At 38.9% G+C, this 19,115-nt stretch overlaps 2 protein-coding genes across 3 annotated transcripts; both read left to right on the plus strand.

Moving 5' to 3' along the window:
- The first annotated feature begins 530 nt into the window (after positions 1 to 530).
- Positions 531 to 4,479, plus strand: LOC124113891. Its single transcript, XM_046474369.2, has 4 exons — positions 531 to 721; positions 1,712 to 1,827; positions 2,109 to 2,249; positions 2,907 to 4,479. The coding sequence occupies exons 1-4, from the start codon at positions 705 to 707 to the stop codon at positions 3,872 to 3,874; spliced, it is 1,242 nt and encodes a 413-aa protein (XP_046330325.1). The 5' UTR covers positions 531 to 704; the 3' UTR covers positions 3,875 to 4,479.
- Positions 4,480 to 10,892: 6,413 nt separating this feature from the next.
- On the plus strand, positions 10,893 to 15,951 carry LOC124113879. 2 transcript variants are annotated; one of them, XM_046474357.2, is made up of 6 exons: positions 10,893 to 11,552; positions 11,757 to 11,867; positions 12,089 to 12,193; positions 12,323 to 12,523; positions 13,260 to 13,324; positions 14,527 to 15,951. In XM_046474357.2, the coding sequence occupies exons 1-6, from the start codon at positions 11,450 to 11,452 to the stop codon at positions 15,472 to 15,474; spliced, it is 1,533 nt and encodes a 510-aa protein (XP_046330313.2). In that variant the 5' UTR covers positions 10,893 to 11,449; the 3' UTR covers positions 15,475 to 15,951. The 2 variants fall into 2 exon arrangements, with proteins under 2 accessions (XP_046330313.2, XP_048238632.1); XM_048382675.1 differs by lacking the exon at positions 13,260 to 13,324 and having other exon boundaries at positions 10,894 to 11,552; positions 12,323 to 12,480.
- The last annotated feature ends 3,164 nt before the right edge of the window (positions 15,952 to 19,115 follow it).

Here is a 19,115-nt window from a genome sequence, read left to right on the forward strand (position 1 = left end):
CCGTGAGCATGACCTTGCCTGCAGAGGGTTGAACACGTGCCTTCTTTGGGGATGGTGACTCCACATGCTTCCATTGCATCGACTGAACTTTACTCTCAGGGTCATAGTGATGGACCCATCCTGTGTGATAAGTCTGTCACAAAGGTTTGCCTGTTTTTTTGGCACATGTCCAAAAGATCCTTTGAGCAATTGACTCGTTCCTGCTTTTGGAAAGGTCTGAGCAACCTGGGAATCCATCGTGCAGACACCTTATGCATGTTCAAATTGTCATGGATGATTTTTTCCACAGACCCTACACTGATCTTGACATCTTGTGCTAACTGGCGAACAGTTATACGTCGGTCTGCCAAAATGGCGGTCTCCACTTGATGTGCATCCGCGAGTTTGTGCTGTTCACTGTATGGCCCATTTCCTACATTCACGGCCGAGTCCTCTTTGCGGTTACGGGATGGGCGGGAATTGCCAATTGCATTAGCGCGTGACGAGATGATGTCACTGATACGGTGTGTCCTTCCGGTTTTGGTGATAACCTAATTTTAGATCGCGGGCCTGCCCACATTTACAATAAGGTGTGAGGACATCGAGGCAACAACACGTCTACATATTGTCTCTCCGTTTGACCGCTGAAGACAGCAATCGAATAAGATTTATCTCTAATTTCCCATGGAATTCAAGTTTATACCGGTACAACTAAATCTCTCTGGATGTATTCACCACAGAGGTAAGCACAACCTTTACTGAGTGTAACGCACATGACATCATATCTCCATGTCATGTTCACACAATTTGTTTTCTGTTCACAATGGTAGTATCCACCATTAATGTCCCAGATTGCCTTGTATATGGTCTTTCTAAACGACAATCTCTTTATTAACATTCTTTGCTTAAATTGGCTTCTTCCCCTCGAAATATCTCAAGTCTCAACATAGGTCAAGGTATTAATTTCATTTTAAGGTCTGGCAAACTACTGTTTACTTCGCAAATCGTTACTTTATCCATTACCTACTAATTCTGTAGCATCCTGAACGTATAACATTATAAAGAAATTTAGCATGCATACATTAACCTTGATGAGAAAAATGACACATATCTAAATATAAATATGCAAACGTAAAAAAACTCTCGTCACTCACGCTCTCTCATTGATAGGATCGATGTATAGCATGGTAAAAAGTGGACCTCAAGTCTCATCAAACATCACTTTATTGGTCGTTAGTTCTCATTTATTATCAATCAAGCCGTATGTTGTCTAAAGTACTCACATGCCCCACCCGTGTATATCCGGGTTATAATAGGTCTTCAGCAACCCATGCTTGTCGTAAGAGGCGACTAAGGGGATCGGGTTGTCAGGCTCGGTGCCTTGTTAATTGCATGTCCTCGTAAACCAATTGCGTGGGTCGATGTTCTTGATATCAATCACTAGATTGTCTGGACCAGATTCGATTAATTACAGACCGCCGTCATATAGGTTGAATATTGCTCAATATCTGCTATATCCATCTAGGACAAACTGAAATTCAAATGTTTTGTGTTGGAATTGTCCTGGATGGATGTAGCATGTATATAGCATGTATATCATGTTTAATTGTTCAAAGTAGATATTGTGCAGTCTACTTACAATTTGATGAACCCCTTAACATTCCTGGCACACAACATCGTATTCCAACTCAACGCCATTCAATATGCTTATCACATGTGTTCGGTGTTTCAGAATGGTTCACACAGGAGAAGAACGCAATTTACCTGATGTCCCGGCGGGTAAGGATGAAGTGGCACTGGCCTTAGAAGACGCACAGAGACACACAAAGGAGACGCCCCATCCCACAGGTAGATAGGCTTTCGGTGTTTCACTGTATATAGGCATAGACAAAGATGCATTAATGCAATGGATGTCTAAGATTCCTTTGTGTTTGTGCTTGTTTCATTAATCGAGAATGGATCAATATAATGATTACTTTTAGTGATTGACGCCCCGAGAGGGGTGTGAAGACAAGCAGTTATAAAGTTACCTAGCTTGAGTTTTTGATGAATGTCTTGGACGTTATCGTATGGAGTTGTTCGCCTATCTGCTTGTAAGGTATCATTATTCAAGCTTTGATTTGTTTCAGAAAATGTACGCAATGTGGCTTCATCAGTTAAGGATGAACAGCTGTGCACATCAATGACGACGGGGGCGTCGGGAGGCTATATGCTTGGATCCAACGTGGCAGGGGCGCACCATGGAGATAATTACATTCTGTACTTTCCAAGTAAGTGTTGCATGGAATATGCACGAGTCCCCTTGTGTTGACCAGGATGAATTTATAACTCAACAACAAATCATTTTGTGGTTTTCAGCATCCGGATTAATATTTGTCAAATAATATCGCATAGCTAGGGGATGTGAACACTTTTATCAAATCAGATCATGTGATATATTTTTCACATCAATGTTTGGGAGATTTGTTATTCTTCAACCGACAACGTTTTCTAACCATAAACAAGTTTAGTTTAGTTACATGTATTCCGTTATTCTTCAATTGAAGGACGTATTACCTTTTGCAGAATAGTGAAATATGTATATAAAGTGCACCGACTATATTTCTATGACCATAATAGTATCACACATGATATAATTCTATTGCAGTTGTACACAAATCAAAAGTGAATTGTTACAGGAATTTTTTAAATGGAAAAAAACCCTGCAATATCGATAACAGTTCAAAACATGATTACAACTTGCAGAAACTAGAGATTGGCTAACGCATATTTAAGATATTGTCGGAATCGTACAATGGACTATTCTTTTAGCATTTTTTTTATGATTATGAAAATGGTGTTGTAACTTGGTGTTAATACATGTAATATGTTAATATTACTGATGTTATTGAGATAGATGGACTAACAGTAATGTATTATGTTTCCAGATGCAGACGTACCCTTGAAGCAGATAAAGGACCTTATTGATCAAATGAAAACGAGCGTTTCTTCCACCAGGACTGCACAGAATCAACCGTGCCAAACTCCTATGACTGACAAGGGAAACGACAATGCTGATGAACACATCACAAGTGGGGTCTCATATGCGGAACATGAAGAGGAACACTTGATGACAGATGAGGAACTCTACTTTCACCTTCATCAGTGTCACATCGATGTAAGTGATGAGGACATTAATGCCTTAAAGGATGATGAGGTGTATTGTTATATTGTGGATTTCCTTGCGTGCTACAATATCAGAAGGTCAGGACCAAGATGTGATTCCACCGCATTGGGAGTTAAGATGAGAAATACAGTGATTCACCATACACATAACAAGATAGACCCGCCCAATGCTGCAACAGAAGAAACTACTTCAGATGTCAAACTTAAGTTTAATGTCAAAGGTGGGAAAGATTCCGAGAAGCAGGGAAAGGACCTTCTTGATGATGTCGACTCAGAGCATCTGATGGAAGATTGTACAACTGCACCAACACAACTACATGGACTGAATTACATCCCTGGAAGATGTGTGGAGTTTACATATGATTTGAGATGGATCCAGTCTGGCGCAGTGCGAGTCATTACCAGGCACAATGTGGAAAAAACTGTTGAGATAGGAAAATTACTTTCTTTAGAAAAAGTGCGCAATGTTTTCTCATTTTTGGACGCTATTCTGACTGAATTTAATGATCAACATTGGACTACGCGCGGTTCAGGGTTTTATCCACTTCACCCTGAATCTATTTCAGAAATAATCAGAATTGATTTGAGAGACATTCAGAACATATTAGTAAGAGTGAAAACTAAACAAAATGTCGAATTGATTTTGCAGATTAGTGCCATGAAACCATCAAAGATCAAGATTCAAAAGATCGAACATTTTCTGTCTGGCATGCTTTTAGAAGAATATTGAGCGACACAATTACATCAACTGATGATTGGGTAATATGAAACACCATGCTCGTCAGTACTTCCTATGGGTGTCATGTATTTACACGTACTATGTCAAATATTAGCAATAACACCTTTGTTTTGCAATTGGGTGATCATGTACAGATACATGAAAAGTGATATAAAACGTGATATCTTAATCCTTACATTTTCTAATGCATTTTACCCCTGTTGTCAGCCAACCTAAACTGTGTATTAACCGTTTTTCATTTGTTAGTTTAGTTTTATATTTATTACATCTTCTTTGTCATATGGCTTTGATGTTATTAGCAATTTGATGTTATTGAAACCATATGGCCTCCACCAGTCCAGTGTTCTACGTCATTCAATTATGATGAGCACACTGAATCCAATCGCTGGAGAAGACGCCAATCGCAATCTTTCTGATAGTAACTTCAACTTAACTTGATTGGTGACAAATTTGGTCAAGCATATTTATCATAATGGAATGGAGAAAAGTACAATGGATGATTATTCTAGGATTGGAATCGCTCTTAGCCCAGCGAGCATATATATGCCTTCTTGTACATAGCTACTTGTATTAATAAAACGTGTATATACCCCAAAGTACTGAGTTGGTGTTCCTTTTTCCCTCCAAGATCTTTGATCACATGGGGCGGTGGGGGTAGTCTGGTGGTTAAAGTGTTCGCTCGTCGCCGAAGGCCCGGGTTCGATTCCCCACATGGGTACAATGTGTGAAGCCCATTTCTTGTGTCCTCTGCCCTGATGTTGCTGGAATATTGCTAAATGCAGCGTAAAACCATACGCAAGCACTTTGAACACCGAAACGCTGAAATTGCTTATTGATATCAAAATGTGTAAGCCCTATTTATCACCTTCTGTCATAGATAGCACAAGTATGGTTCTATTTGTAAGACAAAGGGTGAACTCAAATCAATCTTTGAGGTACTATAATGAATCATTGTACGCTTTAGATTTAAATCATTTTATAGAATTCATTCTTTTAATAAATACATGTATTTTGTATTCATAATGGGACGTTTTAATGTTGTAAATAGTCACATATTTTAGTCATACACAGATCACATCAGGCAAAGATTCTTTTATCGTCTTCTGAAAAGCTGGAATTTCTATTCCCTTTGTTATGGGCCTTCCATCTATGTCTCAAGAATAGTTTTCAGTTGTATAGATATTTTTTTTATATTGGTTGTAGGTTAAATGATCATTCAAATTTAGATTTTTATTCCACTATGAAGTCAACTTTCGCAATTGAACAATATTTGCTTCATATACACCAAAGAGACCAAAGAAGACGTTTAACATTATTAAGAATTGGAGAATTACAAATTATTAAAAATATAGGTAGGCGGGAGGGTGTACCTAGAAACCTTACATTTTGTCATTTTTGTAAACATATTATAGAAGATAAATTGCATTTTTGTTAGTATGCCCAACTTATGATATTGTAAGACACATTTTCCCAACAATAACTTATAAAATGAGTACTCCCTCAGAACTTTACTTCAAACTTCTAACATTGAAACCTTGTCATTATGTGCTAAATACATGAAAGATAACCTATCTTTACGTTCTTCTTCATTATTATAATTCTAATTGCACTTTAATTGCACTATGTACCTCTTCTAATTTTACCAGCACTTTGTATATAATACATGTATCTGTATTGTACCTGGGCCTGTGTTGCCGTTCAACACCGTGTTTCCGTTCGACTTGTCAGGGAAATTTACCTAAGCCTTTTATAATATGTTCCTTTTCAGCTGACATAAGTCTTGTAAAATTCTCAATAGAGGGAGGGGTAACGAGACGCTTGGGAAAAGAGTTTCTTCTTGCTCTAGAATACTGGTGACAAATCATGAGAACATGGACTTCATCTTCAACATGGTTATGTCCCTTTGAAAAACAGAAAGTGCAGACACGTTCATTATATGGGATGTTGTTGTGACGCCCCAGTTCAACAGCAAGTCTTAAAATTATTACACCGGAACATGGCTATAAGTCTACGTTGGTAAGAAGACATATCACAAGTAATATATGATTCCACATTTAGTAATGACTTGAACTGTGAGTTGTAATTGCATTTCGTTGATGATGTCAGGGAAAAGTGCCAATATTGAGTGACGCAGTCGTAAAATCTTCGTTTAAAATCTGTCATGAAATGTTGAATATTACCAATGTCTTGGCTTAGCCAAACAAAACCAAATCCAAACTGGAATAAAATCATTCTAATATGTGATGCCCATGTAATTTTGCCATTATCATCAAGAGATTTACGTATATAATAAGCTTGGATGGGTAGCCTGTGTTGTTCCATCTGAATTAGTCTGCACAGGTACTTGACTGCTCTTGACATGTAGTTATACTGTAGGGGGATCCTACCACAGTCTCCTAGAACCATGTTGTTATTTGTGAACTTATTTTCTTTCAAAAAGGATTTGCAGAATCTGTTATGGACACTCTCAAAAATGTTACAGTAGCTGGTTCCCCAGATCTCTGATCCATAACATAGGATTGGTGGAATCATAGCATCAACAATATTAAAAAGATCATGGTGATTAATGTATCCAAATTGTTTTGGATAATAATAAAGTGATAGAAGTGCTTTCCTTGCCTTGGCTGCAAGACATGCTTGGGCCTTGGTCCAAGATAACTTTGGTGAGAAAACAATTCCTAAATATCTGCACATGTTGACATGTTGACCATTCAAAACATTCAAAAAACACTTTTCATAACTGCCAAGAGGACCTCCATTCCGAAATACTATTATTTTAGTCTTATTCAGATTGACTTTCATGCCAGTATCATCACAGAATTTCTCCAGGGTCTTTATTTTCTTTTGAAGCTGTAGAGCAGTATCAGAGACGGTTGACTCATCATCAGCAAATAACAGAGCAAATACATCAGGGAGATGAGTAGATATAAACACACCTCTACCACCTTCTTCCTCCAACATTGAGACTAACTGATTAATAAATATGATGAAGATCTGAGGGCTTAAGATACACCCCTGACGTGTACCCATGATACACTTGAAGTATGGCGATGGTCCACAATCAGTTCTCACACATGCAGTGTTGAATACATCAGAATTATTAACTTGAGAAATTTACCTTTTAATCCCAGGTGAAGGAATCTGTTAAATAAAATTTTGTGGTATTGTACTTATATATGTGTCTGCTTGTAACTTGTCCGGATTGATGCCGATTTATAGTGCTAGCTCACTGAGACACCATGCCTCAGGTTCAGATGAATACCCCACTCAGGCTCCGAGCCGACCAGTCCTTGTTTTAGCCCCTTAATGCCGAGCGCCAGACAGGGAAACAACAAGTGCCATCCTTTAACGTCTTTTGGTATGGCGCGGCTGGGGATCGAACCCCGGACCTTCCGCTCTCCGGGCGGACGCTCGACCAAGGCGGTCGGCGAATTTTGTTATCACAGGCACTTTGTTATCACAGTTAGGGCTGTCCTATGATGTTGCGTTAAAAGGCTGAGGGCCCTACTTAACAACCCGACCCCAGCGATACGGTTATCCTGACCCACGTGTTTAAATACAGAGACACATGCCCTTGCTTTTCCTGAATGAGTACGTTCCTCGGGAGAGAGTCGAAGCTCTATGTACGGCATATGACATCAAGGCCTTATCTGTAACACTAACTTCACAATCGTATCCTGTTCATTGTGCATATATTTACGGAAGTGTTTGTGTTTGGATTAACGCAGTATTTCAGTTATATCACGGCGTATCAGCTTCATGTGGGAGGAAATCCAGAAATATTACAGGTAAGAGCTGCTATATGGTGCTGACATACCTAGATACATGATCAGGGTGAATATGGATTTTGAGGTGGTGAGGTGAAATTGGTTTTAACGTCGCGTCCAAGATTATTGTACTTATATTGCAACGTGTATGTACGTGTATGTGTTTGTGTGGCTGCTTGTATCTTTTAACGACTTTTGGTATGACGCGGCTGGGGATCGAACCCCGGACCTTCCGCTCTACCACTAGACCACGGAGGCGGTTCTGGATTTTGAACCCACGATCACAGGTCCCTGGCACGTGCAGGGACGCAACTGTGCACAGCGAATTGCTGGGCCTTAGACGACTGGGCCACTTGTGATGTTTGAAATATCGATATGGAAAGGAATAGCATTCACTGAAGAAAGACGCTCTGTGCATCAAAGCTAATTAATACATATCTGTTACGTCACTCTCTTGTTTAAACTATCTATTTGTTTCACGACTGTACTTGCATGTCAATTATCTACGCCTAGATAATATTGAAATGACATTTTAATTAATGTACACTTAAAGGAACTTTCTTTTATATGGACACTCAATGGAATGTTTTAAAATTTGTGTCCGGGCTCGAAGCCTGGAGCGTGTCACAATGGTGTGAAACTAACTATTCAATACTTTTAAATATTTGTATAATCATTAAAAGCTTAGACATTAATATGTATGATGTTGTGGTGCATTGTGTAAGGTATAGATATTTTCATGACAAAGTAATTAGATAAACCTTTGAGCCCACCGGGTTCGGTGATTCATTTTCAGAAATCGAAAGTTCATCTTTATGTTCTTCTTAATCCACCTATCAATATTCATACATGTCAGGTATGTCAGATATTATTTATTTATTTTATTTATGCATATTTCTGCTATTTACCGATCAAAGTATATATTTATCAGGTACCGTCATATCATCTTATGTGTATAAATAACCATGACTCATGAAAATAAAAGAATGGGCATGCCCAGCGTAACGTAGGTTAACCGCTAGGAGGGTTTTCCCCAGGTGATATTTATAGAATGCACTCATAGGTTGCACCCATGAGCTTAACGAGAGTCAGAACAACCATACAGTACAGGGCGCACCTATAAAATCATACTCAACGGTTATCTCATCAACACGAGCAGTCGGGTAGCCTAGTGGTTAAAGCGTTCGCTCGTCACGCTAAAGACCGGGGTTCGATTCCCGACATGGGTACAATGTGTGAAGCCGATTTCTGGTGTCGCCCGCCATGATATTGCTGGAATATTGCTAAAAGCAGCGTAAAACCATACTCACTTACTTTTATCAACACATCCCAAGCGTTATCCAATGTCTGTAGTGATGTCTATACGATAAAGTAAACCACCATGTAAAACCATACTCACTTACTTTTATCAACACATCCCAAGCGTTATCCAATGTCTGTAGTGATGTCTATACGATAAAGTAAACCACCATGTACACATATAGATCAATGTTAACAATGAAATAAAGACTGAAACGAAGTAACGTATACCATCTCCTGCTGTGCGTGTTGCGTTTTCGTTAATCACATGTAGTTCAATATAGCATCGGACAGGCAAGCATTCCTTTCCATAATGTAATGTTTTCATGGAGCACAGAAGCTACGTGACATGGTATTCATTTAAGAACTGACATTCACTTTGTGTGAGTTCATTGGAGTATGAACCTTCATAGAGTGAGGGCCGAACTGTATGAACGTCGGAGCTACTTGAAATAATAATTGTAATATTATATATTGTTCTTGTCATTATTTACCTGTGAAGATCCGGGTAGAAAAGGTCTTCAGCAATCCAAGCATGCCATAAAAAGCGACTTTGCTTGTAAGAAGCGACTAATGGGATCGGGTGGTCAGGCTCGCTGATTTGATTGATGCTTGTCATCGTATCCAAATTGCATGGATCGATGCTCATGACATCAATCACGTGATTGTCTGGTCCAGACTCGATTATTTACAGACATCCGTCATAAAGCTTGAATATGGCGTTAAACAACAAACAAACAAATCTTACCATTACTATTCGTAATACAGCCTCTTTATGTTTTACACAAGAAGAGGCTAAATCCCTATTTTAATTGTTCCGATAACTGTTATTTTTTTAAATATTATTCCGGACGATGAAAAGCAGCTGAAAAGACGTAGCGACTCAGGATATTAACAGTCCTGTATTGGACTATAAGAACATGAACATATTCTGAGCGCGAGCCCACAGCTTGTATGCTAAACGGGCCTCGACCTTTTTTGGAATTTAGATAAAAAAGGTAATGGGTCTGAGACTCAAATGAGTCATGCTCCCAAATGACCCTCAATTGATTGATCCAGGTGACAGTTCGTGGTTATGTACACGGCAGACGGATCTATATTTATACCTGCTTTGCTGATTTCACTCAGGATTTCCCGTATACCTTTATCAATAGACTATAAAAAACTTCCAACAAGGAAGTCTACTTAGTTTTGTTGGTCGTTTGTCAAAAAACATAATAAGCAACAATATCAATATCAAGTGAAATAATACCTTGTTAACGCCTCTAATATATCTGTATATCACTGAGACCGCCTCCGTGGTCTAATGGTAGAGCGTCCGCCCGGAAGGCGGAAGGTCCGGGGTTCGCTCCCCAGCCGCGTCATACCAAAAGACGTTAAAAGATGGTACTTGGTGTTACCCTGTCTGGCGCTCGACATTAAGGGGCTAAAACAAGGACTGGTCGGCTCGGAGTCAGTATACTGTGTCTGAGTTGGGTATTCATGTTAAACTGCGGCATGGCATCTCAATGTGCTAGCACTATAAATCGGCATCAGTCCGGACTAGTACAAACAGCCACAGCCACACACACACACACACACACACACACACACACACACACACACACACACACACATACACGTGCATGCACGTCGCTATATAAGTGCAATAATCTTGGACGCGACGTTAAACCCCATTTCACCTCACCTGTATATCACTGACAAATGACATGTGCATATCTCTTATGCGTTTCAACATAACGTACTGTGTTTAGACTACATAAAGGTTACAGGTGGATCACGAGTGTATGCAGTGATATCAGCACTGCATCTGCATATACAGAGTATATCTTTTTTAAATGCCAACAAAAGGGGTAGTTAGAAATTCATCATTAATAAATAAGGGCAGTGTTCGTTTGTTTGTTTATTAATCTGTTGTCTGCACACTGGCTTCCATACATTCTCTGGGGACTCTTGGGTGAGTGATTATGTTTTTGTTTTTTTACACTGCCATCGTAACTGTTATGAGGCTTTATGCGCATCCCCCTGTGTTCTGGCCTAACTTTGAACAGTATCTCTGGAATGAATCGTCCTAAATGTGTTAATGTATTAAGGAGTTTTACAACCTTTCCAGAATACTAGAGCAGATATTTCATCCATCGAACCTGCGTACACCTCGGACACATACGCTGTTACAGTCTACGGAAGGTCTGAAAGGCTACTAGCGGATATAACAGACACAAGTGACTACAAGAAGCTATAACAGATATTTCATCCATCGAACCTGCGTACATCTCGGACACATACGCTGTTACAGTCTACGGAAGGTCTGAAAGGCTACTAGCGGATGTAACAGACACAAGTGACTACAAGAAGCTATAACAGATACACGAGGCTACAACACATACAAGCAGCTTCGAGAGGATACTATTGATATAAGAGGCTACTTGAGACCATTATTATACACAGGGCCTCAGAAACCAGAAACAGGAGGCTTCACAGGAGTGTACCCGAGGCAAGGATGGAGAAGACGGGCACAACAATGGAATACAATAAGGTTGTAGAGCTGCACCCAAGGTCCGAAGATGTGGAGAGGTCTGTGTCTTCAAGAAGCTTACCAGATGGTTAGTACTTAAACACATATGTACCTAAAGTTTCGACAGCAGATCATGTTTTTACTTTAATAGATGGCATACATGCTTTAATTTTATGCATACTTACATGTACATTTGAATTGATCGTGCAGATATTACAATGTTTTGGAAGTGAAAGTAGAAACAGAGACAAGCTATAAGTTCTAATCATGGATTCAATATGTAATTTTGTAGAATCAGGTCGGAAATCGGGGGTCCCGGAAACCTCCATCCATGGTGTCGAAGGAGGCTCAGTCGAAACTGCCAACACGGGTGGAGTTATCTATGGTGGGATGGGAAACACGTGTAAGTACTGGTTCTTGAGACATTGACATGTATTACTTAAATATATAATTAACGTCAACACCAGAGATCAACCTGTCTCTGTTATCCACCGAAACAGATTCCATTAGGCGTACTTGAGACATTGTAATACTTTCCGTCATTACATGACTCTTTAACAAATATTAATTCCATACATTGGCCGAATGTCACATCCGATGTGTAACATAGATGATTTATTTCAGATAATCTCATTCAAGTTAGTTTAAAAGAAGAGGCCCTCACGGCCATGATCACTGGAAGGGGACTTGGGACACTGAAGAACAACATTGCCCTAAGGTCTAACCAAGGTACCGTATAGATTAGTGCACATTGTCATTTCTTAGTCGAGTATATTCAAAAGCATGTTCCATATGAAGTCCGTATACGGACATTTTCTCAACCGTCTCTTATACTATAAATATTATATTGTTGTCCAGTATCACTTGTGGATACTACAGGTACTTCACTGAGTGAAACGAAATCACGAGTCCGACTTGACAGCACGTCAAGTGACAAAGGCGTAACGGTCGAAGATGGACAAAAAGCTGCCACAGAAGCTGCTGCAGAAGCTGTTGCAGAAGCTGTTGCAGAAGCTGTTGAGTCTGGCAACGACGGCGATCATATCGACAACATTAAATGTAAGTGTATCCCAGTTGTCTGTTTAATAGGTTGATCTATTTTTCTTGCGACACGGTATAGGGTGTTCTGATGATATACTGATTGCAAATATACTCATGCGACATCCCTTACAAAGGACGAGAACCTTTTGATATCAATTCTGATCAGTGATCAAAGTGAGTGGGTGAGTGAGTGTGGTTTTACGCCGCTTTTAGAAATATTCCAGCAATATCACGGCGGGGGACACCAGAAATGGGCTTCACACATTGTACCCATGTCGGGAATCGAACCCGGGTCATCGGCGTGACGAGCGAGCTTCAACCACTAAGCTACCCCACCGCCCCTTTATGGCGCTAAGCTTCACATGTATACATGGCGCGGGGAATTTGAAATATATATTTCATTGGCTTTTAAAATGACTGACGTACTGGATTTAAAGCTATTTAATCATTTTCCTTTTTCGAGCGAACGCTTTCACCACTAGGCTTCCCGAGCGCCCTGCAGTGATCAAATGTTAGATGATCACGATTAAGTCAGAACAGGACTGGACTGGAGGAGCCTTTGGCAACCACATGCCTATCGATAAAATAACACTTTCAACTTGAAAATAGGTGATGTAATGGATAGTTTTATTTTTGTTTGCATTCAAGCCGTGAACTCCTTCTTCCGATAATTGACATAAACCTCCATTGCATATGTCATGCATGTTCTTAACAACTTTGCTTTGTCACTAAAGGCATGTGATGTTTGTTTCAGCATCCTTGGTCTCCATCCTGGAAAGTACTATGGGTATATTGTTTCGAAGAAGAGACACATCTCAGGTAAGGTCTCCATACAATAACGAGCTACGAGTAAATGAATGTCTCAGCCTCGGTAAGATACCTACCTTATTGCACACGTCAACGTATAATCAGTAACTTAGGGTTATAGTTATAATAATGTAATAATGTGCAAAGTATTATCAGTAACCTAGGATTATAGTTATAATAATGTAATAATGTGCAAAGTATAATCACTGACCTAGGATTATAGTTATAATAATGTAATCATGTGCAAAGTATTATCACTAACCTAGGATCATAGTTATAATAATGTAATAATGTGAAAAGTATAATCACTAACCTAGGATTATAGTTATAATATTGTAATAATGTGCAAAATATAATCAGTAACCTAGGATTATATTTACAATAATGTAATAATGTGCAAAGTATAATCACTATCTTAGGGTTATAGTTTAGTCTGTCTTACAGACCCTGATACAAATATATATCAAAAATAGCCCATGCAAGTCTATAATGTTTGGCAAGTCTAGATCACTGCAGTATCAGTATCAGTATCTGAAAATGAAGAGAGTCACTGGGCTCCTTTTTATTATATTTTTATTAAGATAACTGAACAACTGGTTTTTTTTATGTACGATATGTTCATTTCAGAGACTAAATGTTAGTCTAGGTTATAGTTATAATAATGTAATAATGTAAAAAGTATAATCAGTAACCTAGGATTATAGTTATAATAATGTAATAATGTGCAAATTCATAATCCATATTGTAATGCGCCAAATCCACACCCTATAAAGCATGCTCAAATCGAGTTTGTAAAATAAACTCTCGACCGCATAGAGATCAAGTACCCTTACGACACTTATGACGCACTGGATCGTTGTGACGTCATATAGTCAGAATTGACAGGCGATCGTGACGTGATGATACTCAACTTATCAGACTTTGTAAATTCGGAAACAACTAATTATGAATGGCAATTCATATTCAAATACACATCGAGGCATTGAGGTTATAGTAGTGGGAGATACCTCTTTACCTGTTCACGAATCATCAAATCGTGGCTTGCAATTTAGTATGAAAGAAACAGAAACAAAATTAAATATTTTCATTTACAGTTGAATACCATTGTACTCCCCTAAGCTTTATTTCCAGCCTACTACAATCTCAGTGTTTAATATTTATGTATTCATTTTGTATATTAATGATGTTTGTTCCTATATCTTATTTCATTTCAGCTTGAAGAATGTATGCCTGTTGTAGAGCTTCGCAGGCCTGATGTGATTCTTCAGTCCAAACGTCTTTCAGTAGACAGATGTGATGTAGAAACTGACTGTGAGAATACAGACGACCTGGTGAAAAGTGGCTGGGTAATTGTTTCACCAGAAGGAGAGAGGGCATCATGTTCCACGCCTGTTCTTCACGGGGAAAGTGCCGATAAGTCTTCAGATGCTTGCAGTATTCCTTACCAAGTCAGAGTCAATGAGCTTGCTACAATACGCCAATCTGAACGCGTCGATGTTGACAATACTGACCATGCAGGGATGCCTGTTCAAATCCCATTTGACACAGGTGGAAGCCATCTGAATGGTGGCACCGCAGATTGCGCATCTGCACAGTACGCGAGCAGCAAGCATCCGGATACAAAGGAGATCCGACTCGGGAATCAGGTCAAGGAATGCACGACTGCACATGAGAATATGGACTTCAAGAAAGGTGGAGATGGCACGTCAACACGGGACGCCGCTGACGGATGCTGGACTCCAGGAATGGTTACATCTAGACACACCAGGCGAGAGACAGAGACTGAGGAGATGCTGCTCAAGCACCTGCTGGAGCAATGGAAGCAGGTAGATGAGCGCGACCGAGCCATTGTTCAGGAACTTTTGAATAGCGTCATTCATCATGGAAAGCATCAGTCAGAGGCACTGCGGAAACTGCTACCGATGCTTCGGAACATGTCACGTGAGATAGCACCTGGTGGCCCCATCCCTCATAACCAGGTGGTGAAAGATTCGTATATCAGGTTGTTCACAAAGGAACTGACAGATATAGAGTGTGACCTATCTCAGAAAACCGCAACGAATGTAGCGAACTATATTTTAACCATTGGGAGAAACAACCCCAAATCACTGTCGGAAATTTGCAATGAGATGGACCGTCTTGATCAGATCAGCTATGAATGAGACTTTTAATGCAGAATGACATTTCCTGTACCACGTGGGTTGATTTATGCGCTACGGCAATTCGATGTCACCATATTTAATATCCCATCATCATGTAAACTATATAATGTACCACGCAAAATGCATCATGTACCATTTCAAATGCACCATGTAAAATGAATCATGTACAATGTCTCAAATAAAATGCCTTCTTGATATAACACGTAAGATTCCTTAGTTGTGTGAGGGGCGGTCGGGTAGCCTAGTGGTTAAAGCGTTCGCTCTTCGCGCCGAAGACCCGGGTTCGAATCCCGACATGGGTACAATGTGTGAAGCCCATTTCTGGTGTCCCCCGCCGTGATATTGCTGGAATATTGCTAAAAGCGGCGTAAAACAATACTCACTCACTTAGTTGTGTGAGGGGCGGTCGCTACCGTAGAGCAGGTAATGCTGACTCTTCGCGAACACCTGGTGTCATAAATGATTTTCAGTGATCCATTCACCATTATAAAACCTTTTACGCCAAATGGAATCTGCTTCGTCGGGACTGGTTATTCTCTGGTGTTTCCGTTTATATTTTCATGCTTCCCTTATCATGTAAAATACTTATTCACTATATGCTACGTTGATGTACCATGCAAAATAAATAGTGGTCTATATAGCAATGAAAAGTCTGTAACATGCCTTGTAAGATGTGTACACATGGTGTGCGGCGGTATATGCAGTGGTTGGGCTCTCCTTGTCGTTCACCTACTGATATTCCTGATCAGTAGTGTGCACATGTACTGCTTAACAAAACGGTACTCCCTAACACATAGTCCTCCGTAACAACATTTGGCCTAAAATGTGTAACGGTTCCATTCAGATAATTAACAGGTGATCCTAAAATGTCATCAGTCAGTAATATTCTCACTTATTAGCTCCGTTTGCAGACGATACAACTTTAATATTAGATGGTACAGAAAGATGTTTACAAGCTGTTTTTAATACATTGACTCTCTTTGAACGTTTTTCGGGCTTACGGGTAAATATAGACAAAACTAAGTTGATATGGATTGGTTCAAAAAAACGTAGTCGGATAAAACTACTTCCCAAAATGAAAACGGATTGGACCGATAACTTTAAGTTATTGGGCATTAAATTTGATACTGATCTTGAAAATATGGAAGACATTAATTAAAGATAAATTCAAAGAAATAACAAATTCAATGCAATTATGGAAAAGTAGAATACTTACACCCTTTGGACGAAATACAATACTGAAATCATTATTGTTACCAAAACTTAATCATTTGTTTTCTACTGTTCCTGCTCCATCCGAAGATATTATTAATAAATTTCAAACAAAGTGCTTCAGATTTATTTGGAATGAAAAACCGGATAAAATTAAAAGGGAAAGGGTAATGAACAATATTCCTAACGGTGGTTTTAAAGTACCCCTAGTAAAAGATATTATTGCATCTCAAAATATTACTTGGCTTCGTCACATACATCTATCAAATACTACCCTTAAATCGTTTGAGGCTAATATTATCCCATCTGATATTTTTAAAATGGATGCAAAATACATAAGAGACCACATCGTCAAAACTATAAGAAAATCCTTTTTGGCGAGATGTAGTGTCGTCTTGGGGCCGATATATAGAAAAACATAAGAAAACACGAAAGGATGCTTATTCCCAGTATATATGGTACAATGACAATGTGCAGATTGATGAGTGAGTGAGTGAGTATGATTTTACGCCGCTTTTAGCAATATTCCAGCAATATCACGGCGGGGGACACCAGAAATGGGCTTCACACATTGTACCCATGTCGGGATTCGAACCCGGGTCTTCGGCGTGACGAGCGAACGCTGCAGATTGATGGGAAATATATATTTATTAACAAGTGGGATGATGCGGGAGTAAAATATATCAATGATTTGGTAGATCATGAGGGCCGACTTCTTTCATACTTAGAATTTGAGAATAGATACAATGTTTCGTGTAATCGTTTAACCTTTTACGGAGTAAGAAATGCTATAAATGTTTATTTAAAATCTTTAGAAACTTATGATGTTACACCATTGGTAGCCTAAATTTTACCATTTAACATTCATGTACTTATGAAGAGTCCAAAGGGTTCAAAATACTACTATGATGTGCTATTGAGTTCAACATTTCAGAGGACATCAGCCAATCAGCAATGGGAAAATGAAATAAAATATTATACAGATTATGAATGGAAAAATATAAATGAAATACCCTTCCAATGTTCTGATAGTGTGCAATTGCGTTGGCTTCAGTACATAATCATTTATCAAATACTTCCAGTTGGTAAATACCTATTTAAAGTGGTATATTAAGATTCTCCCTTGTGTACAAGTTGTGATAAAGTTTTTGCTGACATTTCTCATGTACTATGGAATTGTGAAAACGCTAACTCTCTCTGGGCCGAACTTGAAAGATGGATAAATAATAAGGCGGAAATTCATATCAATTTCACCAAAGAAAACGTTTTACTGGGCTTTCCATTTAAAGGAAATGATCCATTAAATGCTGTATGCCTTGTCATTAAGGATACAATATTCAAATTTTATCTAAAAAAGAAAAAATTGTCTTTCGAGTTGATCCAGAGAGAGTTGGCAAATTACTACTTTATAACTAAAGCGATAGCTTACTCTAACTGTAACTACAAGTTTGTGAAGTTTTGGTCCAGCTGCCACAAACTATTTTTGTAACCATATCAACTCAAATACTGAATTATCCGAGTTCATATGACCCCATGATGTATGATTCTGTTGTTGTTTTAAGAATCGCTGTATGAACATTAATATGTATGAAATGCTGTACGACAAAAAAAAGTGGAATAATAAAAAAAATATATAAAAAATATTCTCGTCGTTTGGTCGTCCCTTTTTGTTTTGTACACACATGTTGATAATGTCTCCAATAATTTGAAATAAGTATCCCGACCCCGACCCCCCCCCCCCCCTCCCCTCTGCCCCTATGAATTATACGCTCAATGCATGTGATCTCAGTTGACGGTGGAAAGAACGTAATAATGGAGCTGAAATGTCCATTTGTAAACAAGCGTAAATTCTGTGTCACTTATATGAAAATTGAACCATTCTCTTATTACACAAAATCTGCCAATCATATACAGTTAAGCTCATGTGTAACTCTCATACAGCCGTTCTCGGCCTGAAAGGAATTATGTTTTGTTGTGAACAGTCAGATTTCGGTGTCACTGTTGATTGAAGCTAAAAGAGCATGGTCTTCCTTCCTGTCTCTTTTTCTTTTTATCTTTTAAAGATTTATTTAGGGGTAGTGGCTTCATAGATCGTAAGTTCAGTTTCCCTTTTTAGTTTTACATTAGTTTTAATTATTTGTTATTATTTTTGTCCGTGTGTTAAAGTCAATCTATCAGTTTACTATTTTGACATAAACTTGGCAACGTCACCACGCCTGGCATAGTTCCCTTAGATGAAGTAGTCCCCACCCCTGCAGTATTCTATACTTGTCGTACAAATCGAGAAATGAGTGGGTGTGTTCATGTGGGGATTGTGATTATATATGTCCCTTTTATCCGAGCTACAAAGAAGCGCCATAAAATCTCACCAATTCCATAACGACCAGGCATACAACTTAAGGAAACACTTTTACTGTGAACATAATCTG

This window comes from Haliotis rufescens, unplaced genomic scaffold, assembly GCF_023055435.1.
Source record: "Haliotis rufescens isolate VD_foot unplaced genomic scaffold, xgHalRufe1.0.p SCAF_4, whole genome shotgun sequence".
Classification (NCBI taxonomy): domain Eukaryota; kingdom Metazoa; phylum Mollusca; class Gastropoda; order Lepetellida; family Haliotidae; genus Haliotis; species Haliotis rufescens.